This window comes from Chelon labrosus, assembly GCF_963514085.1.
Source record: "Chelon labrosus genome assembly, chromosome: 4".
Lineage (NCBI taxonomy): Eukaryota > Metazoa > Chordata > Actinopteri > Mugiliformes > Mugilidae > Chelon > Chelon labrosus.
In genome coordinates, this window is record NC_140340.1 from 20166762 (window position 1) to 20191882 (window position 25121).

At 39.9% G+C, this 25121-nt stretch overlaps 1 protein-coding gene across 1 annotated transcript; it reads right to left on the reverse strand.

Annotated features, from left to right (window-relative positions):
• Nucleotides 1–2662: 2662 nt before the first annotated feature.
• Nucleotides 2663–24114, reverse strand: unm_sa1614 (un-named sa1614). The gene is made up of 28 exons (XM_084543762.1): nt 23896–24114; nt 18931–19003; nt 18536–18681; nt 17767–17841; nt 17609–17658; nt 17314–17443; nt 17068–17153; nt 16880–16955; nt 16089–16169; nt 15913–16010; nt 14519–14588; nt 13849–13936; nt 13564–13612; nt 12924–13096; nt 12645–12778; nt 11811–11902; nt 11535–11721; nt 10941–11026; nt 10737–10852; nt 10468–10535; nt 10233–10340; nt 9687–9969; nt 8801–8965; nt 8639–8702; nt 7674–7717; nt 6391–6545; nt 5270–5395; nt 2663–5059 (listed from the first exon to the last, which is right to left on the reverse strand). Exons 1-28 carry the CDS (start codon nt 24019–24021, stop codon nt 4985–4987), a joined length of 3024 nt encoding a protein of 1007 aa, XP_084399888.1. The 5' UTR covers nt 24022–24114; the 3' UTR covers nt 2663–4984.
• Between the last annotated feature and the right edge of the window lie 1007 nt (nt 24115–25121).

Genomic DNA, 25121 nt, shown 5'->3' on the forward strand with positions numbered 1-25121 from the left:
GCTAATACTAAAACAGAAGGCGAACAGGGATGTGGTTTTGGTTTATGGCAGACCTAAAACAAATAACTACAAAAGATCGGACGTGGCTGAAGCCCGATCCGATGATTTTAGAAATGCCTGGATCGGCCCCAATACCCCAGTTCTGCTTTTGATTGTTTTGCGTGGCAGCAGGAGGGTTTCCTGTCTCAGCATTGGTCATTCTTAAAATTCCACAAATGTGAACTTTTCCTGCTGGATTACAGTGCATTTGATTGAACATGCTGAGCTGAGAGGACCACTTTAAGGCTGATTCAGGTGTAGCATGTCTATTGAGTGTTAAATATTACAGTTTTGGTGTTGTTTCCGGACTCAGACCATCATTCTGCATGTCTTGACACCATAAATGACAGACGTAGTACCTGGACGATCACTGTGTATAATCAGTGGGAGTTTTTTTTATTATTATTGCCAGAATCAGTTCTCGGAGACATAGCAGAATGGGGACTTAAGCATGATCCTAAATGCTAAATTATCATCTGGAGGCTGTTGATCTGTAGTTAATGCTGCTAGTGCTGTTAAGGGTTTTCTGAGCTTGTTCTTGTGAAAGCAGTCAAGTGGTCTCTTAAATTCAGCCGATGAGTTGCCTGACGCCACGGTTTAATATGAACCATCTGCTGCCTGTTTTACATGTTTTCATTCACTGCTGAGATTTAAAGGTTTGCTGCCTTGTCCAGGAAACGTCCTGCCAGTAAACTAGGGAATTATCCAGTTCACATGTTCACAGTGAGCGTTTGAACGTGCCATAAACCTGAGTCCTGAGCTGGATTTCACATCTGGATGCAAGGTTTTAGGACTCGCCCGCCAAGTTGTTGTATACAGATTGTTGCCACTTTACAAATGTGTTTGTTGTGACTTTAAATCCCAAGTCCTTCCCTGCAGCTCCCTGCTTTATCCAACCAATCAGCTATTTCTTTGTATAATAATAATAATTGTACAAGTATAATTTGTAGATTTAAATCACAGCTAGCCTAGTAAGTACCAGACAAATGCAATTAGTCTGGCACCTCTGTTTATTTTTGACTCATCAATGGGCGCACACCAAAATGCCTCAGGATGCATCTGGGTAGAACTAGAACCAATCAGACGAGTGAAGGGTAATGTAGCACTGAGCTATGGAAAAATGTAAACATTGAAGTGTGCCGAGCGAAACTGGGACGGTGTAGCATACATATCTGAATGAGTGTTGCCACTTTTGCAATAGAAATTTGAAAATGCACCTTTTTTTAGTCTTAACTCGAAGATATTTTACAAGAAACGTCAAAAATCAAAAGTTAAATCCACAAACTTCTGAAACACGAACAAAAGAAATTACCACTTTCTAGAAAATGGGAGGTGGAATAAGCAAATGAAGAAGCTTCTGTCAGACTGTTATCAAGATCTTGGGGAGGTCCCATGGGAGGTCCAACACCTCCCATGTTCAACTAGAATATCTGCACAGTGAAGTAGTGCAGTAGAAAGCTAGGAAGTAGAAAGCTTGTTCTAAAATGAGGTTAAACTCCTGCATCTTCAATGTGACGTAGTTTGACACAGAGTATAGCATGGACTCTAATGTCTATCAGGAACTTTAAAGTTTAATCATTTGGTTGTTTATGAAAGTGCCTCAACGCCGCTCCTTTGTACACCCCAGCTGCACCCCGTATCAGCTTAACAGTTGCGACTGGCCCGAAAAAGATAAGACCAGGTGGAAATAGATGCAAAAAACGAGAAGAAGTGGCCGCCATCTTACTCAGGGATGACTACGCTCGGCAATGGTTGAAAATGATGTGTAAAGAAACCTCGAGGCTGAATATCCACAGTTTTGACAGAACTTAAATAGTGTCCAACACATTTTATCAGATTTTTACACTAGATGTAATAAGACAGTCCAAATCCTCTGAAAATATATTCAAATGTATTGAGCATACAAAAAATAATTTATTAGTGTGCAAAATAATAACTAAAAGCTGATTTTTTAATATATATATTAACTAAGCTCAGGATATATTCATAGATTCAAATACTACACAACTACACAAATTTAAAAGCTAAACTGAGATTAAATAAAAAAATAATAAAAGCAATATAATATGTTGTACGGTTGTACAGGCTGAAGTTAAATAAAGACAAAGACTGTAGGCCAATGACAAACTTAGCATTTAAACATATTTAAATGTAATATCACATTAATACAACATATATTTAGTGAGTCGTCTGCTTAAGTACCTCTGAAAAATAGTCCTAGCTAATATACAAAAGCCCATGTTAAAAATAAATCTTTTTCATGTATCTTCTGTGTAAGATGGCGGCAAAATGATAACGTTGAACAAGAGCATCGTTCCTGTGTGATTGCTTCATATCAGAGCAAATGAAACAACATCTCCTCTCAGATTTGTCTGGTTCCTAGGCTGGAGCAGAGCGAGAGCCGCTGGACAAACCAGATGTGAGTGTGATGTATGTTCAGTAACCACAGCTTTAATTCAGCTCATCGTGTTTTAAACTGTGACTCCAATCAAATAAATAAGGAGTCACGGTGTCAGTCTCATTTAACCTGTTGATCATCTTTCAGACAGACAGACAGACAGACAGACTGTAACATTCAACTGAAATCGACATAAACCCACTGCTGTCACTTTGAATGAAATAAAAAATCTGAAACTGACTTCAAGAGTTTTGTATTTGTTTGTTTTGTAACAAAAGGGAGAAGATGAAACAGTCAAACCCAGATGACAAAACGGTCCTACTTGCGGCAGTGAATTTCTGCTGTCGTGACAAAAACATAAATAAATAAAAATACATCAGCTCATTGTAACAAGATATTTTTCAAGTTTATACCAATTTTTTTCTCAAGAAACAAACAAGTCAGTGTACCAGCATTAATCAGGTTACTTATAAACTGCTGCTATGGTTGTGTTTTCATGCCTTAATGTCGGCGTGGTGCTTCTCTGCAATCGGCTGATTTTCTCTAAAAGATGCATTTACTGACTGTTGGCGAGAAGGAAGTTTTGAAGGACTAGAAGCTTGTGAACGATACAAAAAAACCCAAAAAACAATGCAATAAAATTAAGCATTTATTTTGATTTGAGAGCTTTGTTTAAGATCATTGATACCTTCGCATACATCTACTGCAAAAACAATCACTAGTTAACACATCAGCACACAAAGTGTCCCAGATAAAGCAGCTGAGTCTGACTAAATGTTAAACTCTAAACTGCTCATGGTGGCTCTTCCCACTTCTGCTTCTACTTAATAACGTCTACCTTCATTCAGGTAAGAACAGTTGTTCTAATGTTTGTTTGACATTCACTGTTGGGACTGTAGAGTCCAAATTAATCTGTGGAAACTTGGACGTAGAGGCCACAGCGGCTTTCTGTTGGTCATTTGTATTTAACTCTACTAAACTGAAGCTGTTTGGTAATTATTAATTTATAATTAGGATGCAGGCGTTTACAGAGAACAAATTTATTGTGGTTTGGACATTAAGTTACGGATTTATCAAACTGACATCAAAGAACTACTGGGCAGCTAACTGTGAGGTTGCTAGTGTCTGGACCAAAAAGTTGCACTTGAACACACCACAAAGACTACAGCCAACAAAGCAGCTGGAACAAGTGTTCTGCACCAGAGGAAATAACTCTTCATGTCAGCAGGTGGCAGTAGTCTGTAGTCATTGTTTAAGGGGAAACAACAACAAAATATATATATATATTTCCGCACATTGTGGCCATCTCCTGTTTAGTTCAGGCTCTGGGTGTTGTTATGTCTGCAACTGTGGCTAAAACAGTGCGACCCCTCGTGGACAAATTAGGATTAGCAGTTACTTTCATTGAAAAATTCTAGTTGAAGTCTTCCATGTAATTTTTGCACCTTGCAAATTCATCCTACAGGCCAAATTTTGTTCCCTTTCTTGACATCCGTTTCTCTTCTCGTGCACTGGATCTGATCAGCCAATAAGTACATCTTCACTGTTTAATTTAATATCTATCACCTGCCACCAGCTTTTTAAAAACATACAAAGCAGTAACTTTTACACAGATTACAACGGACTACGTTTGCTGAAATAATAACAAAATAAATAAATAATGTGACATTTCTTTTAAGTACTTTTACTTGAGTTCAATTTTCCAGCACACGTTTCTTGTTAAAACTTATAAAAATATCTTGTTATGGTGTGAAAAGAAGTACAGAGTAGACTCATGATTGTAATAGTGGCAGCAAAACCCTGCAGTACTCACTGAGGTGTCGTGATCTCTTGGGACATCGAAGGCAGCAGGAAACATCACGTGTCTCATTTCAAGAAGTCCACAATTATAGTCCTGTAAACATCTGAAGTCCAGTTTTCTGTCTTCACACACTGATCTTTACCTTCATCTAGAGCGTTGGTCTGGTCTGCGGTATCCCAGAATCCTTTGTGCTTTTATGAAACCCTGGTCCATTGCACTACAAGAAAACCCTGAAATGCTGCATCAGTGGCTCACGTGGTTTCGCCACAGAATCAATAACATTAAATAAATTAAATTAATAAATAAACCGGAAAACTGCAGTTCAGATTAACTTCAAAATAAAAGCCAAGACCTGCTGTTGTTCTGTGTGCTTAATAAAATATTATTTTTCATTTTAAATAAATTAATAAAAGTGTTGGTAAGCCTTGAGTCGACTCTTGGCAGTCAGTGTGAGGCAACGTTATCCCGACCTGACGCACATAAAAATAAAACGGTCCATTTACTGAAAGGTCATCCTGTAATGTTTCCATGGTAACAAGGCATGAGGAACACCGGTTGCTGTGACAATCATGAGAACTCGCAGGAGGCCGGACGTGCTCCGCCTCATTCTGGTCTGGGAGGCGTGTAGCAGAGTAGGCTTGGTTCCCCTGCGTTCCAGGTTCTGGTTCTCCAGGTTCTGATGTGATCTGGATGTGGCTGATGTCCTGACCCCTGGTCCTGGTTCCCGCTCTGGTCCAGGTTCAGCGTCAGTCTGAGAGCAGCTGGACGAAGGAGGACGGAAACAAACCTCTCTGGTCCGGTTCATCCTCGATGTAACCGTGCTGCACACACACCCACACACACACACACACACACACACAGATGTTTATATAAAATCACAGTAACTTAGTAAATCCGCTTCTTTAATACATTTAATTACTTAGTAATTAAGTTATTAAAATAATTGTGATTAAATAAATGTCACAGCTCTAGTGCAGTCAATATCTTCTCCGTTGAGAACACCAATCAAAGCGCAGGATGGTGATACCTACCCACCAATCACTGTCCTCCTGTCCCAGGACCACCAGGACCTGACCCTCTGAGAAGCTCAGCTCGTCATGGTGGTCAGCCTGGCAATCGTACAGAGCCTGAACCCGCCGGCTGGCCGTCCCCCGTGGCTGACGGACAGAAACAGATAATGTGGAAAATGTTCATATTTACAGAGAACCTTCACCAACCTTTCTATTCAAGATTCAAGATTCTTTATTGTGAAATACTCCGTAACAATGCAGCATCATTACCAGTACTGAAATACTTGGAGCATGGGGCCCACTCGACTTCACAAAAGCAAAATACAATAAATAAAATAAAGTAGAATAAAAAAAGATGAAAAAGATAAAAGAGATATGAGGCAAAATTAGATAAATATATAGACACAGAATAAAGTGAAATCATGTTTGTGTATTTCTTATATTTATAGTTATTATATCATAGTGTAGTTCACTTCCATATAAAACGATATATATTTTATTATACTACTGGTTAATTATTTTGCACTGACACACAATAATATTTAAACACATTTATAACATTACTTTTTTTATTTGAGTTTCTCATATAGTTTTTGCACTTACCTTTTACTTTGTATCTCAGTTTTAATTTCTAATTTAGATTTTTAGCTTTTTATGTTTCCACTTACATGTTTGTATCTTTTTTTCTAGAATAAAAAGTTTATGTAATTTTTATTTTCTCCTCAGTACTTTTTTCACCAGGTGCTCTCACTACATGCTTTCTGCTGTCAAAAATCTGTCTTTTGCAGCTGGGCTGTCGAACTATAAATAAATGCACATAATTTGAAATTTTTTAAGGAGACGACATTTAGAAAAAATAATTAATTTGATCAATTCGATGTAATAATGCACACCCTGTGGCTCTTTTTTTTCCTACATCGGTTCAGTTCCTTTGCCATTTTACACCAGACTTTACTACTATTCCAGCAACTGATTACCTGAAAACACAACTTAATTCTTTTTTATAATAAATAATTGCCTGGTCCTGATAACCCACCAAAGGGAGGTTGATATGTGGAGAAGATGTGTCAGGTATCAGAAGCTCGGGTCTAACACATGAAAACAAAAAGACATTTTAAATTTTTTTTTTTTTTAAATCTCACCAACGATCTACGAGGGAGCGGCTGAGGGGCGGGGCCTCTGCTCTCATATTCAAAGCTCTGAGAGCGTGGATTGGTGGGGGACCCGTTGGGCGGAGCTTTACTGGCAGGATACATGAAGTGGGAGGAGCTACCGTCACTTTCCGCCCTCCGAAAACCTACAAGAAAGATAATATGAAATGTTATCTGTAGCTAAAATGAATAATAACATATAAAAATATATTTTACAGTTTTGTTCTATTGTTTAAATCAAACAGTAGTAGAAGTTCTAACAAAAAAAACCTAGCCTAAAAATAATAAATATATTTACAAATAATCCTATTAAAGACCCTATTTTAGCAATGGAGAGAAAAATATACAGAATTATACGACTGAAAAATTAATGAATGAATTTGATTTACACAATAAAAGTACAGAAATGTCTAAGAAATGCAATAAATCCAGCGTGTAACATTTAACTGAATTTAACATTTTTAAGTAAAGAATTATTTTAACAGATTATCCCTTTTATTTTTGTACCCTTAAAATATTCTGTTTCATATTATATTTATTTTATTTTATTTCTACTTTTTATCTAACAGTTACTTTTTGCAGCTAGCCCTGCCGCTGTACATTTTCCCTCGGGGATCAATAAAGTATCTTATCTTATCTCTTATCGAAGTCTAATACTTTGAAACCTTTTATTTCTACAGCTCCAGTCTAAGGTTTGGGTCACATCTGCTCAGCCATCTTGGAAATACTCTCTTGGAAAATGTTTTTACTATTTTTTGGGAACGCGGAGCAGTAAATAACACATGTGGAAACAGTAGCTGCTTTAAAGCTTCGGAAATCTGAAACACAGTTTGCTTTGTTTGCTACACAGTTGCGTAACTAATAAAAATAAGCAAGACCTCTTGACTGATTAGGTGTCTCCAAATGTTTTTCATCTTAAAACTTGAACAAAAGGATATAATGCCTTATAGGCAGATGGAAATGCAATTAAATGATTTCCGTTATCAATAAATATACAGATTACCTTATTAATCTTAATATTTTTTGTCTGGCCAACAGTCCAAAAACTCCTTGACGTGTACTTGTACATAAAATAAAGCTTGAACCAAACAAATCTGTTTAAAATACTGGATTAAAAAACTAAAATTCATAACCAGACTGTGTGTCCTACACTGCTCCCTGGTTAAAGACTGTGCACTCAAACCGTCAGTGAACATTTATCACAGCTGGATGTGATTGTATCCACAGACTGCAGGCAGATAAAACAGATGTGGATCTGAGAGGACAGGAAGTACCTCTGTCTGGTCGTTCAGTCAGCGAGCTGAGGGGAGAAGAAGGACTGGAGAGACAAAGACAAACATAGAGGAAGGAGAAGGAATCAGTTCTATAATCTACAGTTCAGTTTCTGTCCACTAGAGGTCAGTGTAGTATCCACATTAGGATGTGTTCAGCTGCATCTTTTCATTTGATGAAAATAAATATTCAACTCATCTGCTGCCTGCTTTTGTCATTTTAGAATCTCCTTAAAATGTATTTATTTATTTCCCTTATGTTTAAACTAACGTTTCATGGGTTTAACTAAAGATTAAGCGACAACATGTGTGTGTGTAAAGGCCAACAGAGGTTCCTGTCAAATCCAGAAGGTTTTACAATATCTTTTGTAATATTTTCTTTTGACAATAAAATTATCTATTTACGATCAGTTTCACCAACAGTTTGAAATCAGCTGACGTCTCTTCATCTGTGTCTGATTTAAAGGACAGGTTAGACATTTGTCATATTTGTCTTAAAGCACTAATTAAATGGACATTTAAAGCTGCTCCTCTTGATCATATCGGCCCTTAAGAGGCTCCTCTCTGAAAGATGTGATAAGTGTTTCTACTTCATTGCACCAGATATTCATGTCAGTATGGATAGAGTAAATATTAAAGAGGGTGGGGGCTATACTGGGCAGCAAGTGTACATTTTGTCCTCAAGATTGATGTGTTGGAAGAAGTGAAAATGGGCAAATGAAAGGATTTGACTTTGACAAGGACCAGACTGTGATGGCTAGAGGACTGAGTCTCTTGTGTGGGTGTTGCTAGTCCGCTGTGCTCTGTTTTTATCAAAAGTGATCCATGGATGGAAAAGTGGTGAATCAGTGATAGGATCATGGGCAGATCTCAACATTCAGTCTGCACCGTGTGAGGGGACGTGTTTTATTGCAGCGATGTTGTGAGTTTGTGTTCCAATTCAGATCGACTGTCACTCAGATACTCACACACACTTCTTGAAGGAGGAGTCTGGGCCGCTGTAGATCCTGGGACTGGTTGGCAACCCGTAATCTACACACACACGCACACACACACACACGCACACACACAGAGCTAATAACACAGTACCGTGGTGACACATTAATTGCAGTGTGTCTCTCTGATGTTACCATGCTTGCTGGACTCGGAGCAGCTCCTCTTGTGTCGGACAGCGATGGGAGGGGGAGTCGTCTTTCTATTTCCTGTCAAAGAGAAGAAGACCTCCCCTTCGTCCTCCTCTTCCTCACCCACTCCATCCCCTCCAGAAGGAGGAGGGGGAGGAGGAACAGTGGGAGCTGGAGGCCAAACAGGAGCATACACAAAGGGAAGAATGAATTTTAGAATATTTTACTAAAGAGCTTCCCTGTTGTCCCGCTGGAACAAATTCAACACTTCACTTTTTGTCTTGTTGAACTCAGCTTGACTTCCATTTCCACAGCAGTAATGTATTAATTATAATATCACTCTCACCTCTGTGCTGTGCTCAATTTCCCTTTTCAAACAGTTCATCTTTGCTGTTTTTTCAGTGTCACTGAAACTGTTCATTTCATTAAAATCTCATCAAATCGTTGTCTGTTGACGAGTGGTACAGACATTTAATCAGAGGTTAAAGATGTTATTATATGATGATTTTCAGGTTATGCTTTTATTCCCATTAGTGGCTTTGGAGAGACTGAACAGTGTTGGTGAGAGCTGAATGCAACGCTTTCGGATAAAAGCTATTTCCAAACTACAACCGAGACTGATTTTAACGAGTTTAATAATGTCATGGAAATTAAAATTATATTGAATTTACCAAGAGGGACTTTGAGAGAGAACACAGAGAGCGAGTTAGGTGTATATGTTCTTCATGCCATTATGTGAATAGAAGCATTTAATTTCTGAATTTTGTTTCAGCTTGTTTTTTTTTTTTTGGAGAGCAAAATAATGTTGTGTAGTTTTCAGGCAGCAGGTGAAAGAAAAGAAAGGTGTCCAGCCAGTTGTAAAAAATGAAAACACACAACAACCCGAGCTCACCTTTGACCCTGGGCGGCAGCGGGGGTGCAGGGGAGGATGGAGGAGGAGGAGGAGGGCTGGGGACGGAGCCAGAGGGGCGGCTGTGGAGCTCCATGGCCATGGCCAGCCTCCTGCCCACACTCAGAAGACCTCCACCGCCTCCTCCCGGTGCTCCGGAGGAGGACATGTTGTTTGAGGTGGGGATGGACTGACTGAAGCTGAAGGGACGGGAGGAGAAGGAGAAGGAAGGGGTGAAGGAGGAGGAGGAGGAGGAAGATGAGCGCTCCTTCTTCACTGGACCATTCTGAAACAACGCAGAAGAGACAGGTGACGTTAGTTACGAGTTAGAAAAGTCACAAAACGAAACTATCTGTACATTCAGCCAATAATTCCTCTGGACTTGACCCCAACCAAACACACTGGAAACAGATTGAATAATAACCTTCACTCAAAACGAGACAATATTTAATATTAGAACAGAGATGTGGTGTGACAGTCGACCTTGGTGGTTTTGTTCTTCAACAAAGAAGCACTTCACATCAGCAGACTGTGAGTCGCCATGGTTACCTTGTCATCAAAGTCGTCATCGCTGTCGTACATATCGTCATGACGAAGCCTCCACTCGTACTCAACGTGGACGTGATGGTCAAACTGGTTTGACTGGGCCTGCTGCAGCTGCAGACGCACAGTTGAAATTATTTTTCTTTTTACATTTGAACATTTTGTCAGTCCTCTACATGTATGAGAGGGGACATAAAGTGTTACATAAAAAGTAGATTTATAATCAGAGGGATGGCCTCACCAGCTCCTCACAGTGGCTGTGCTTCAACCTGCGGCTCATGTCCAGGGCAGTTTCACCCAACTCGTTCTCTGAAACACACAAAACAGTTACGATATTAAAACCATAAAGACGTCTTCTGCCGTCCACATGAACTTTCTCTCTAGAAGTGTTTTTTGCCCGTTATTTGCAAAATTGCTGATGTTAACTTAATGTCATTACTTCACTTTGCAAGCATTTCTCCTGAAGCTGCTATCAGTGAGGGTACAAACATTTGTGTGCCCGTGTCTTACTAATGTGTGTGTTGGCTCGGGCCCTCAGCAGCAGTTTCACACAGTCACTCTTGTTGTGCAGACAGCTGTAATGCAGCGCCGTGTTCCCTGCTGATGTTTGCGCATCCACATTGGAACTAAAAATACAATAAAAACAGACGTGTGGTAAATGCACAGGTGTAGACATGAAGTCACAACTCAATAACATCACCACAGCAGACTGACCAGTTCTGAGCCAGGAAGTCCAAAATGTGCAGAGACGTCCTGTCGGCCAACAGGACGGCTAAATGGAGCGCTGTCTCCCCTTTCTCCTGTTGGCATGGAAACATAGTCAGTGTGTATATTTATTGGCTTTATTGGTTTATATTGTGTGTATCTATATAGTGTATAAGTACCTGTATGTGAGTATACATGTAGTACACTTTATGTGTGCACCTGTGCATACACCAGTATGTGGCTGTAGATATGTGTACTTAATTGTATATCTGTATATGTGTAAGTACCTGTGTACATATAACTGTTATGTACACATGTGACTGTATGTATGCACCTGTGTTTATCTGAATGAGTACTTGTATGTAGTACTTGTGTTTATATACCTATATGGGAGTATGAGCTTGTACCCGTTTGCACACCTTTATGTGTACTTTATGTAAACCAAGTAACTCTATGTGTGTATATCTTATGTGTAAAACTGTGTGTATATCCGTGTATACCATTGAGGTGTATGCACACTTTATGTGTATACCTGTATGAGTATACCTGTATGCATATACCACTGTGTGTACACCTGTACGTGTGTGTATCTTGTTTGTATACCTGTATGTGTGAGTGTAGTGGCTGACTCAGTTCTGTCCTCTGAGCGTACAGCTGGATCAGACTGTAGATGTCGCAGCTCTTGGTCGCCTCCTGCAGACTGCTTCGCAGCGTTGCAGAAGAGTTGTGGCCCCGCCTCACAAAATGAACATCCTGATACTTTGACATGATGAAGTCTTTACGCTCCACCCTGCACGCCATCAGTGTACAGTATTGCATTGGTTAACGCTTAAACATTTTATACTATAAAAATAGACTGGGTGTGAGCGTGAGTCTTACATGTGGCTGTGTTGGGAGGGCTTTAGTGACGGACTTAGCAGGTTCGCCTCCAGTATTTCATTGAAACCGGAGTTGCCAACATTCCTGGCCAACTGAGGGATAAAGAATTGATTTCATTTTATAAAATCAAAATATGAAACAAAATTATGGCCATGTGAAAAAGTTGTGAAACTAACTCTGAACTATTTGCACTAGCTAACTCAATGTTCTCTGATATCACAAGTTAACTCTAAGCAGACTTGACATAGAGCCCAACTCTAAGTTAACTGGACCTATAGCTGGCTGTATAGAGGCTAACTCAACCTTGATGAAAGGTCAAAGGTCTCTAGGAAGTTAACTCTGGTGGCTAGCTGAAATTTGATGCAAACTCTCGGTTAACTGGACCTACAAGCTACATCTAAGCTAACTGGACCTAGAGCATAACTCGAAGTAAACACTTAACTCTAGGCTAGCTGAACCTACATGCTAACTCTAAGCTGGACCTATAAGTTGAATTTAAGTTAACCAAACCAGGAAGCTAACTTTCTAGGAAATTAACTCTGCAGGCTAGTTGAAACTTGATGCAAACTCTGACTTGATGCTAACTATAAGCTAATAAGACTTGGAAGCTAACTCTGAGCTAACTGGACCTAGACACTTAATTCAAGGTTAGCTGAACCTAGGTGCTAACTCTTAACTGATGGAATAGAGGAGCTTAAACTTTGTAAACCTAAACTTTCTGGTGATGTAACTGTTCTCTTCAGTGATAGACAACATCTCTGTAAACACATAATTCCACCAGGTGACTATTTTATAGATTGTTTGATGGATTGGTTTGCAAGCAATCCATCCTACCAGCAAGTCTGAGGTCCCCAGACTGTCGAGGCTCAGAGACTGGATCCTGGAGACGTGGACCCCCATCTCCCTGTGGATCCCTGAACACTCGATACAGGTCAGGATACCAAGGTTTGTTGAGAGCCAACCAGGATCTACAGAGAGAGAGAGTTCACCTGAACATTTCCTGCACATTAAAAGCTTTCCAAGAAACAAACTGTGACCTTTGACCACTTTGATATACACAGTATATTAGAGACAGTGGATCATATACATGGTATTAGTGTTCATAGACATTACCTGGGGCTCCACAGTCACAGCAGTTGTTGTTTCCCGGCATCCGCCGGATGTCATCAGTGATGGCCCGGGTCAGATCCTCCACACTGCTCTCAGCTCCACCTCCTCCTCTCTGTCCTCCATCCAAAGCCATGCTCAGAGCTTCCTGTTTACTGTTACTGAGCACAGAGATCCAGCTGGACACACACAACACATTTTAATGCATCATTTTCATTTTATGATAACTTCAATATACAACACAATACATATGTCAGACTATATAAAAATAACACTCTGTTAATTTAGCATTGCAGAACGGGAGCCATCTTCCTCTTCTTTATCAAAACTAGGTCCCTACATTTACCACAATGCAACACAACCACTGAGAGCTCATTTTCAGGAGTTATCCTATATCCTATATCCTATTAGTAAAATCACTACACATATTGTAGTCCCCAGATCAGACCAACACAGACTCAAAGGACATCAGCTGAGGACATTCATATTATCGCATATTATCGTTACCTCTAGAAACAAAATATGCTTCGTAAAACTTTATTAATTATGCACAAGCACTCTCAAAGAGCCGCAAACAGATTCAGATGTGCAAATGGTGGGGCGACCCTTTAACAAACAGTCCGGTTAAAGTTTATTTATGACTCACGCCACACACTCAGCTTCGTCCTCAGCCAGGAAGTGATAAGTCCGGTTATCTGGAAGGGAAAGTGTCTGTTATACATTATTTGAATCAACTGTTTTCATATTAAGCTCTATTAAATGTAACTGTAGTTTAAATATGTCACTTTAATCTAGAATAGCAATAAAATGCACTCACATTTCTTTTACACATTTTATTTATGCTGATTCGTATTGTATAAAGTGTTTAGCTTCCATTTTGTTATCAGTTTGAGAGTGTGTGTGTGTGTGTGTGTGTGTGTGTGTGTATTACGAGAGATGAGGTCGAAGCATTTCTTGTCCTCCACGCTGGGTTTGACCTGACAGGTGAGCAGGTTGAGTCTGGTTGGAGGTTTATTAGGCTGAGAGAGAGAATTAATCAAGTCTTTATATGCACATCACCTTGTAGCTTAAGAGTACAAACCAAAGTATAAACCAGAGATCACAAGAAAATTAAAGAAAAACATGTTTTGTCTCTTTGTCTGTATTTTTATTAAGTGCAGATGTGATTAAGGCCAAGTAAGTTTTCGTTTCTAAAATGTTTATACACCTGAGACATTATTGAACATTTTTCAATTAGTGGTGCTTTGTGAGTTCTTATAAGACACTTGTGATTAACAGCACTTCATAAGATGCTAAAACTATTTCAAACTAATGAGGAACATTTTTTAATAAAGGTCTCATCCATAAAATCTCCATGGATGCACACTTCTTTTTGTCCCCAATGTAGATTACAGATTAAACCTAATTTAAAACATTACGGTCACAACATTTTAGAGTGTTTCTGGATTTTTTTAAAAAAAACTCTCTAGACCTTTTCCTCTCTTCATGCATCTTGAATGTAGTTGGAGTTGTGGATTTTATGAAAATCTAAAGGACTACTACTTTGATGTTAAGGGTTAGAGGTCGGCTACTCGCACACACACACACACAAACACACTCACAGTAGCGTGTGCGATGGTCAGATAACAGTTATGGACAGAACATTTCCTCTTCTGCCACATTTTCCTCAACCTGAAAAACAAACAGACACAGTTTTAGTTACACTACACTGACTGTTATTGATGAGTGTTTTAGTGTGTGCAGACTTATATATCTATCTTTGTGAGGACAAATTTCAGCTTCGAACTACAGAAGACGACAGTTTGGCACATCTTGGAGGTTAGCTTCAGTCAGTGTTCTTACAGTCTGTCAACAGAAGTTTTCTGTTCCCTGAGTTTAGACTTTAAGGGAGCACATCCTCCAGTGCTGTCAGATATAGCTGAGGGTTTCCAGCCAAAACACACACAAAACTGCTCAAAATATAAGATTGATATTTTGTTGAGTACCTTAAGCACCCAGATTGCTTACACTAGTGTAGCCTATTGTAAAAAAAAGAAAAAAAAGAATGTAGTTGAACAACAAACTGCGTCTGCAAAACCTCCTCACATCTAGACAAAATAAAGTCATACACATACGTTACAGTTACATTCAAACACTGTCTTGGGAAAAGTAAAAGCACTTTGGTTTTGTGTCAAATGAGCATTAAAAGGTAATTTGAAAAAAAAGCCAAAAAGATACTAAACCACCCCAAACTTCTTGTTCACCTGCCCAACTCTATTTTTATCTGGATAATAAAATTCAAAACTGCTCAACTGGCCGTAAACTGCCCGATCTGGCGACACTGACCTCCTTTTCATCAACACACAGTAAGAACTAGCAACACTGCACCAAACCAGGAGAGAAGCACAGCCTTGAGGACAAACTCGAGGAACAAATATCCTCTCCTTGTTCCAAAACCAATAAGCTTCATAGCTCACACAAGTACAATTTAAATTTAAACTTTGTCTGCAAGAAACAAATGATCTAACAGATATTCTTGCTGAGAGCTAAACAAAGACGAATCATCAAAAGAAGGTGATGCGAAAGAAACCAGTGCAAGAAACCTTGCACTGTTGATAAGTGGTGCAAGGAGTATTCAGATTCAGATGGTACTAACGGGATGTTTTTAAAAATAATATACAACGAGGATAAGTTATCCATCAAAAGGGATATTACTGCTGATGAATTTATGCATTTCACTGCTGCAGAAAGTCATGGTGGAGATATATTCGGCAATTTTATGTTCTTTTGGTAAGGTAATAATCTATAATAGTGCGCCTTTATCATCTCATCATTATGTTTGTATTTAAAACTTCATCTATAGAGACAATTGCAACTAAAGCTGTCAAAAACTGCAGGTGTGTGACAAAAAGCTGTAAAGCTGACAAACTGGAAATACTCAAGTACCTTTACACAGTGAGTAGAGTATCGGAGTAAACTCAAACAAGTCATGTAGTTTAGTTTAGTTTGTGCTTACCCGTCACTCTTCTTGTAGAGGAATCCTGTTCTCTCTGTCCCGTACTGTTTGTCTCCCAGCAGCTGATGCATACTGTACACCTGCTTAGGTACAGAGTCCTACACACAAACAAACACATTCATTAACCGTGGAACAGTAATGTAATGCTGGGCGGTGTCAGGGCTTGTGTCTCTGACCTGCTCTGTGTGGACGACCGGTCTCAGCTGATCTCTGAGGGCACACAGCTGCCTCTTCTCCTCCTCCTGACGCTGCTTCACCTGCAGACACACAAACAACTCGCCTGAACGCTGTAATCATTTTACTTCATCTTTAAATTAATAGCAGCGTGCTCTTACTGTATTTTGAAATTAAGGCAACATGTGTAGAGACTTGGGGCTGATCTACTCTAATGTGATTCTTTTCATGGATTCTTGTCAAATACTTGTTTCAATAGCTGGTTGTTTTTCTACCTCCATGTTTCTTTCCCTCCTGGAAAATCATCACCTGATGTCTACCCCACGTGGAGCAAACATTCTCAGAAATAAAAGATTCATTCCAACCAGAGAGAAACCATCCAGTCAAGTGTTTACATGGTTATTAGGAGCTAATTTGTTCAAATTGCAGGCTGAGAGTGGCGGACGCTAACAGACTCAACAAACTGATCCGCAAGCCAGCGATGTTGTAGGGTTGGAGATGGACTCTTTGAACACAGTGTCAGGGAGGAGGATGTTTGACAAGAGTGAAGACCATCCTGGACAACTCATCTCACTCACTCCACAACACACTGGCCAGTCTAAGGAGTACCTTTAACAGACTCATCCTACTGAAATGCACCACAGAACATCACAGGAGGTCATTTCTTCAGACTTTATAACTCCTCCCGCTGAGTGTTGGTCACTCTTAACACTCTTCAGCACTTCAGACTTTGTTATAATTTATTTGTAACTATTCTACCTCTGTCAAATTCTGCAGATTGATCTTGTCTTACTGTGGTCAAGACTCCATTCAACTCCTCCATGTATTGTGTCAGCCTCTGAGTGGTGGAGACACACTCCTGCAGGAAACTACACACAAACACACACATAAAACACACATGGTAAATACAGCCATGCACCGATAAATACAGTCAGTTCAGTCTATGCAGCTTTGCCCCTGTGTGTGCTTGTTAGTTCCTACTTGTTGTGGCTGTGGTAGTGTTTGATGAGGTTCTGCAGCAGGTCGACTCCTCTCTTCGTCTTTATCTCGTTGACCTTGATCAGATACTGGGAGAGAGGATTTCATTTGCACACAGAGAAGAAAGACCATTTATGTCAGTGCAGGCTTTTGCGGGGAGGAGGAAGAGGAGGGGAAGCTGAGGAGACACAGGTGAAAGGGAAGAATACGTGGAGGAAGGACGGCGCAAGAGGAGGTGGAGTCACTGACCTCGCACATGCTCAGTTGGAAGGAGCGTCTCTCCTTCTCAAGCTCCTCTGCGATCTCTCCTCCGCTCACCTCGGTCCTCACCATCCCATACTGACGAGCCAACTCCCTCTTCTCCTTCTCCACCTGCTTACTGCACACACACATTTAAATACTTTATTTACTAAGATAAAGCGTTTAAGCAGCTGTCATTTGACATCTAAATGCATAAAGACACAGACGAGATAATATATAAAAATATAACATCCCAGAGTGCAAGTAAACAATTTTCAGATCATTCAGTGTGATTAATACTCACAATCTGCTCTCGTAATCCCTCCATGTTCTTTCAAAAGGCTTTTTCAGATCCTGCGGAGGAACAGAGTTTTGAGAACCTGACTGACCTGATTAATAACCTCACACATCACAGTTTATATGACTGGTGGAGGCAATAGTGAATAAAAACAAAGTCCTCACCCCCTTCACCTCCCTCAGGTCTCCTTTAACCAGAGAGTCCAAGAAGAAGTTGATGTTGTGGAGCATGCTCTTTAACTGCACACACACAAACACAAGCACAGGACACAGTTAAAATTATCCGATATTATGATACAATTATCATTATTGCTCAAAATAGGCAATAATAAAAGAGATGAGAGATGATTTCTTGTATTCAAATATCACAAATACAATCTTTATTAACACAATGTTGCACTTCTGATTGTAGATATCTTCCACTAACAACAAAAATAAAGGTACAATAAAAGGATAACGTCTGACGTGTGGTATCTTCCACGACACAAAGACTCAGATGACTTTAAATCCAAGGTTTTCCCAATGGAGTATGGAATGGATGATGAACTCTTTTAATAATATGATTATGAGATGGAGTGGAGTGTTTAAGCATAAATAAAAAGGTTTCCTGTTCAAGTTTTGAACTCAGCTTTAAAACTCAGATGTATATCCATTAACTTAACTTTTTAATTAACTTTTTAATATACACTTCAAAATTGATAAATTAAACTAAACGTTTTCCCACCTGAAGTTTTAAATGACCAATGTTTTATAGTTATAGTGTTTCTCAGTGGAGGTTGGAATACACACTAATGGAAAAGGATTTTTTTAATGGTATGATCATTTAAGCAGGGTTACAGGATTGTAAATCAGATTTCTCAGTAAAAAAAAAAAAAAGTGACCAAGACACAGGTGTCGTGACCTTTGACCTGTGTGATGTCGTGCCGTCACTCACCAGGTTCTTCATGGGAGAGACGAGTTCTTTGGAAAAGTCGGCCAGGCGGCAGAAGGCGGAGCCAACCTCCGTCTCCCCGTTTGAGTGACAGTTGACTGACAGCTTCTCCATGGAGTTAATGTACTGCTCCAGGTAAGACACATGGTCTGAAAGAGAAAAGGTGTCAGTACAGGGAGCAGCGTTGTGTGTTGTTTGTTTTTTTTAAGTTGTAGGGGCCAAACTCTTGCAGAATACTATCATTGTGGGGGCACATTGTCCTTGTGGGGTCATGTTTTTGGGCACTACAACTTTTTGAAGGTTAAAACCTCTTAAGTCCTGGTTGTAAGGTAAAGGTTACAATTAAGTCAGGGATAGGAAATGCATATGAATCAATTTAAGTGTGTGTAAGTGTGTACCTTGGCCTGCTGTGTATTTGGCTTTTGCAGCTTTCTTCATCTTCTGCAGCACCAACCTGTCACTGTCCAGAGCCTAAACGAACACACACACACATTGCTGATTAGTCTGTGTGTCTGCAGTGTGTATGGTTTGTGTAGCAGTATTTCACCTGCTGACTCAACACACACACGGAGGACGAGCTTTGTTCAGACAACAGACAGCTACATTCCTGTGTGTGTAAACCATCAACTCGTCAGACCAAATCTCCACAGGAAGCAGCTCAAGCTCAAACTGAAGCTTCAGTCTGACTCAGGGTTTGGAAAGATGAGAAGATATAGATTTGTCTTTCCTCAGAGATTTTTCTGTCTGTCTCCGTCTTTATCATTTGTGTGTCTCAGGACGTGTGCTGAGTTCATGTCATGTGGGAGAAAAGGCAATGAAGTAATCTCTTTTGTATAACCACAGTCGACATTTTTTTTTTGTCTCTTAAATCACAATCCCTGACTTCAATAATAGAACTAGATCAAAACAATTTCAGTATTAATTCCCTCTAAAGCAAACTTTGGCTCATGTGAAACATCCACAATACGTTTCGCTGGCTCTTCCAGACTTTTTAACATCAGATCAAATTTATCAGATTTCACCCAAATCCAGTTCTCCCAGTTGTAACTGAGGCCTAACTGAGGCTAATGTTGCTTAAACTGAGAGAATCAGATCATCTAGATAATATGAATTAAAGGCAATAGACCTTTTTCACAGCAGACCAACTGACTTGTCGTAATAGGAAGAGCAATAAGTGATATAAGAAACATTAGGAGTGTCATATTATGAACATTATATCGAATGATGAATGTCTGTTGTGAAAAAGTTATTCCTCCAATCCTTGTATGCCTTGTTGTTGTTTTTTACCATCAGAAAAGATAATTGTAAATTGATAAATTGTTGTGTTTGCATCCTAAAAAAAATAATAAAATGGAGTGAAAGGGAAACAAACAGCAAAACAACTTTACAGCTTTTCACATGGATCTGAACAGAAGAGAATTTAATCACATCACTCAAAGTTAAAAAGACACATCAAACCGACATCAAAGGACTACGAAATCAGATTACCTCATGTCGCCTGTGATTAGAAATTTGCTTCTGAACACAACACAAAGACTACAGCCCAGCAACCAGCTGGTACATACATTCTGCACCTGCACAAAAGCAAATAACTCTTCATACCAGCAGGTGGCAGTAGTCTGTATTCACCATTCACAAGAGGAAACAGGAAGAGCTGCTATTAGCTGGGAGGCTAGGAAGCTAGGGAGACAAACTGTCGTACAGAGCTGACCTCTGCTGAATCATGCTGATCAGCTGTTTACAGTTTATTTTTTTGTCTAGATGATGTATTCATGAATTTGAACATTCAGATGAGATGAAAAACTGCCAACAGAAGTCCAATTAGAGCCAACGATGAGTCAGACACTGCAGAAACTAGGGCCGCAGACACTCCCCGACAGCCTGACAGTGGTTACAGGTCGACCGTTGGCTTGGTTTGTCACGGCCTTAACTATATTCACACAACTCACATTCCTCCAGTTCTGTCTCCACATTATGCTGCAGACCTTGATCCAGGTCATAGCACGGCCTTAACTGGCAACTCACAACTAAATTACCAACAAATGAAATGAGACCTGAAATGAGACCGAATGCATGAATCCAGATACTTATTATTATGACTTTTAAAACCGTATTGACGACACTGTGGATACAAACACAGCAGTTGATTAATTGCTATGTTTTTACCCACAACTGATCGATAAAGGAAGTTTGAACTGAACAAATCTTCATCATGAAGGCAGAAACACAGATCACACAGTCTGACTGCATTCAGTCACAAAGCAACACAAACAACGATGTCTGATGCACGAAACATTTTCTCATAAAAGCTGTAATTTACCACTTTACATCCTCACTTGAATGCAGCACCAGTGCGCAGGCCACAGATTAATTCATAACTTCTCAGGCTCCTCCTCATTACCATTAAATAACAATAGCAGCGGACGGTAATGAGGATTAATGTGTTGCCGTGGTAACGTATGCTGACTCTGTTGGGGGTACACGGCGTGGGCAGGGGGGCAGTTTGAGTCTGTTTTTCAGGCCAGTCTTCAGGTCAGTGACTACACAGAGGGGGGGTTCAAAGCGTCCAAACACACAGACGTCACACAGCAGCAGAGACACTTCACGACTACACAGAGGTTAAATGAATGGTTGATTGATCGCACTTTGTTAATGCACAATTCTTTTTCTATTTAAAAGTTACTTCCTTATTTAAATAGACTTTTTTTTATTAGAGCTGTTTATATATTCTTTGTATATTTTATGTTGTTCTTATGAAGTCCTTGTGTGTGTGAACATACTCGGGAATAAATACGATTCAGATTCAGAAGAAATTTGACCCGACACAAAAAAAGTCTTACTGACCACAGTTCTGACAGTCAAGAAAATTTGGGGCTAAAATTAAAGCATTTGATCAACTTTCTCTTTAATCTGTTAAAAGCTGCAGCAGCTTCAGGCAGAGATATATGTTTAAACAGGCAGGAGTTAGTTAATATGGTATAATATAAACATATACTGTACTTTATGCAAAAATTATCTAATACTGTGATGGACCTTGTGTGGGTTGTAAAAGAGCTTCTACATTAACAATCAGAACTCAAACATATAGAACTTTTTCGTAATTAATTTCATTTTAATCCGTTTAACATCCACCTCTGTGACTAAATACACAGTAGCCTCATTTTTACGAATTATCAATCAGATTGAGAGTGGTGGTGTAAAAATGTGATATCTGCTCAATAAGAAAATATGATCTCCTAATAACCAGCACATGTTTGCCCCACTCAGGGTAAACATCAGGAGACGTGGAGAGTTTCCAGGAGAGACAGAAATAAGAAACAAGTGTTGAAAAAGAGGAACAAAGACAGAATTGGCGGCATCTTGTTCTACTAAATTAATTCAGTGTTGACAGGAAAGTCTTTTTAGCGCCATCGTCGTTGTGGATGTTGTCAGTAACACGTCAGCCTTTAAAGAATCCCCCAAACATTTTCAGGCTGAATGTCAAGCCTTGACAGAAGAGATACAGTAAGTGCATGAATGAGTTGAAGAGTCTGAGGTAACAGCTGGAAATAGACAAAGGAACAATGTGGAAGTTATTGGGCTTCGGAGATGACATTTGTTCCCCCCTGAGCCTCAGGTGGTAGAACCACACTCCTTTAATACTAACTCCTTCTGCAACGCAAAGCCACACGTGTCAAAATGTCTCAGGGTTTAGTATGGCCTACAAAAACACTGCATGTGCGACTTTGACAAAAAAGTAAAGCTCCTAATTTAACCCTTACTAGAAATGTTTAATACTGAAAATCATTAGAAGACAGCAGTGGTGAGTTTTTAATGGACCAATCAGTGTTTTGAAGTGCAGTGTGTTTTTCTCTGCCTCAGACTGCCTGAAGAACCTCAAGAACCTCTTTTCCCCTTACCAGTTTAGTTTGTATCATCTAGTATTTAATACTTTATTGCAAAAACTTGTGATTGGTGTAGTTTTCTACACGTTTTCTAGCCTTACAATATGATTCTGGTAACACTTCATATGTATTTCATAGTGGAAAAAGACATATTTCAGCATTAATTGGATAATCAGAGGCATTTAGTTGTAAACTAATTCAACTCCAGGGCACTCAGATGACACATATGACTACGTCGCTGTTACTCGTCTGTCCATCACCACATATAGCCGACCAAGCAATCTGATTGGCAGATCTTTGTCTGAGCGTAATCAGTTCCCAACAGAGAGACTCCAGACCAACTTCAATGCCATGTTCTCATCTAAAATCATCTTATCTCTAAGATTATCAGTCTACATGTTGCACTAGAGGTCTTTCGGGTACACAACCTGAGACCCAAGCAGACAACATCGACGTTCAGATCGGTAATGTGGAAGTTATCAGACTTCAGAGACGACAACCTTTAGCACACGACTCCTTCTGCAATGCTAACGTAATACAACGTGCAGAATGTGTGATAAACAGGATGCATGTTTAGCCTATCTTTATATTTGATGGTTTTAAATCTATTAAAGAGCGAAAATTAATCAAACAGATGCTTGACCCTAAAAATCCTGTGGCAAATCAAATCGTGATCCGTCACAAAATAATTTCAGACATTTTCCCCAAATCATTCAGTCCTCGTGTGTAGCAGTTTCTTTGTGTAAACTCTGCTCTGTTGTCTGTCAAGAAAATTATCACTGATTAACTGCTGCATTGAATGTCAGTTTGTAAGATAAGACATTTTTGTGCATATGCGTAAGAGCAAATAAAGAACAGTAAAATGCAAGAACCAGTGTCTGATGGACTAGTCCGCATGGTGCATGGTTTTAGCAGCAGTGAAGAGTAGTGCACAGAAATGCTAACTGAGGGATTACCCTGAACAGAGGCTCCCTTGGACACGACGTCACGACCTCAGCTCTCAATTGGAAGTGACATTTTGTGTCTTTGTTAATGTTTATCAAAGCCTCTGCACATCCACACAGGTGGTGTCAGGTTTGCAGAGGTGAGCTGGCCTTTATGTGACATCCATGGACTCAATGCCCCAATAAAAATGATAATAATAAAGCAATTTGCTCCATGCTGGCAGGTGCAAGAGATCTCCAATCATTTAATGTAGCAGAATACTGGGCCTACTGTTAATGTAATCTGTAGGAGGCTGGGTTAGAAACACTGACAACAGCATAGAGGGGGGCAGGTATTCGGAGCGAATGGGGGCCACAGCAGCTTATTTTCCCAGGGCCCCACAGCAGTTACATTCGGCCATGCCTGGTGCATCGAGCCTAAATAATGACTTCACCATTTGTAGGTTCGTCTCATTCATCAGGTACACGAGTCCTGTTGAAGATAAGCTGGATAAACTGTGTTCTGAGTCTATCACCACAACCAGCCAGCACTGACCTCCTCTAGCAGGTAGACGGTGTTCCTGCAGCTCATCATCTTGGAGGTGAATGAGGAGGTGGTCGGGGAGCTCCAGTCCTCCTGAACCTCCTGCACGAACTCACACGCCGACACACACTCTGGCATGGTGCTGCTCAACCCGGGACAGCACTGGACCGGACCGGGACAGTCTAAGAAAGAGTCCGGCACTGGAAGATCAAATCCACACAATAGACCCGAGGACGCAGGACGCAACGCAGAGTAACAATAAAATAATAAATAATTAATTGTAATATATGTATATATATAAAAAAAACCGCTGTGTTGAGGTGGAGTAATCCAATCACAGTCCCATGCAGAAGAATTATCATTAACCTGCTGATGAAGAGGTAATTAAAGATCTGATTCCTCCGTCAGTGTCCAAACCTTTTTCCTCCAAACAAAAGCTAAATCAGTCCAGCAGGAAATAAAAACCAAACAGCGCTGACTCCACAATAATAATAATAAAAAAAACTACAATTAAAACGCTGCAGCTTCGCTAGCGTTTTAAAACTAACGAGTCCTCCTCCTCTTCCTCCGGTGGAGCTGCTTCATTCAGGGAAAACCCACAAACCCACCCGGGTCTCCGTCCGTGTGGGAACCGGCTGACAAAGAGTGGAGCAGCAGAGAGGAGAACCGGAGCCTGCGGACACCAGGACCGGGCTCAGACGAGACAATAAAACCTGTCTCTGCTCTCCGCTCCGGCCACGGCTGCATGTCTTTTCAACACCAGCTGATTTTTTTTTTTCTGTTCTTTATTCAAACCGCATGGAAAGGCGCGTTCACGGTGCACAGCGGCGGAGCCCTCTGCCGCGGCGGCGCGCACTGCTGACCGAGGACAGAGACTCGCTCAAATGCACCAGGATCAGTTTGATTCAATTGAAAAATATATTTGTAGTGAGTTTAAGAGGTTTGACGTTGGGAAAAAAAGACCAGACCAGGTTTTATTAATATATAAACAAGAAAAAGACAAGAAAAATAAAAACATGGAAATAGAATGAGCCACTATAAGCACCTTAATCTGAATAGCCCTACGTATGCTTTAATTGAGACGGGTTTTTTTTTTTTCCATTGAAAGAAATAAAAAATCTACAGCAGATAAAAGCTAACACCAACATGCTGGCATGCTAAAAGACCTGTGTTCTTGTGTTCAACATATTAAGTTTAACATTTTAGCTTTAAATACAACGTTGGAGCCTGAAAGACTG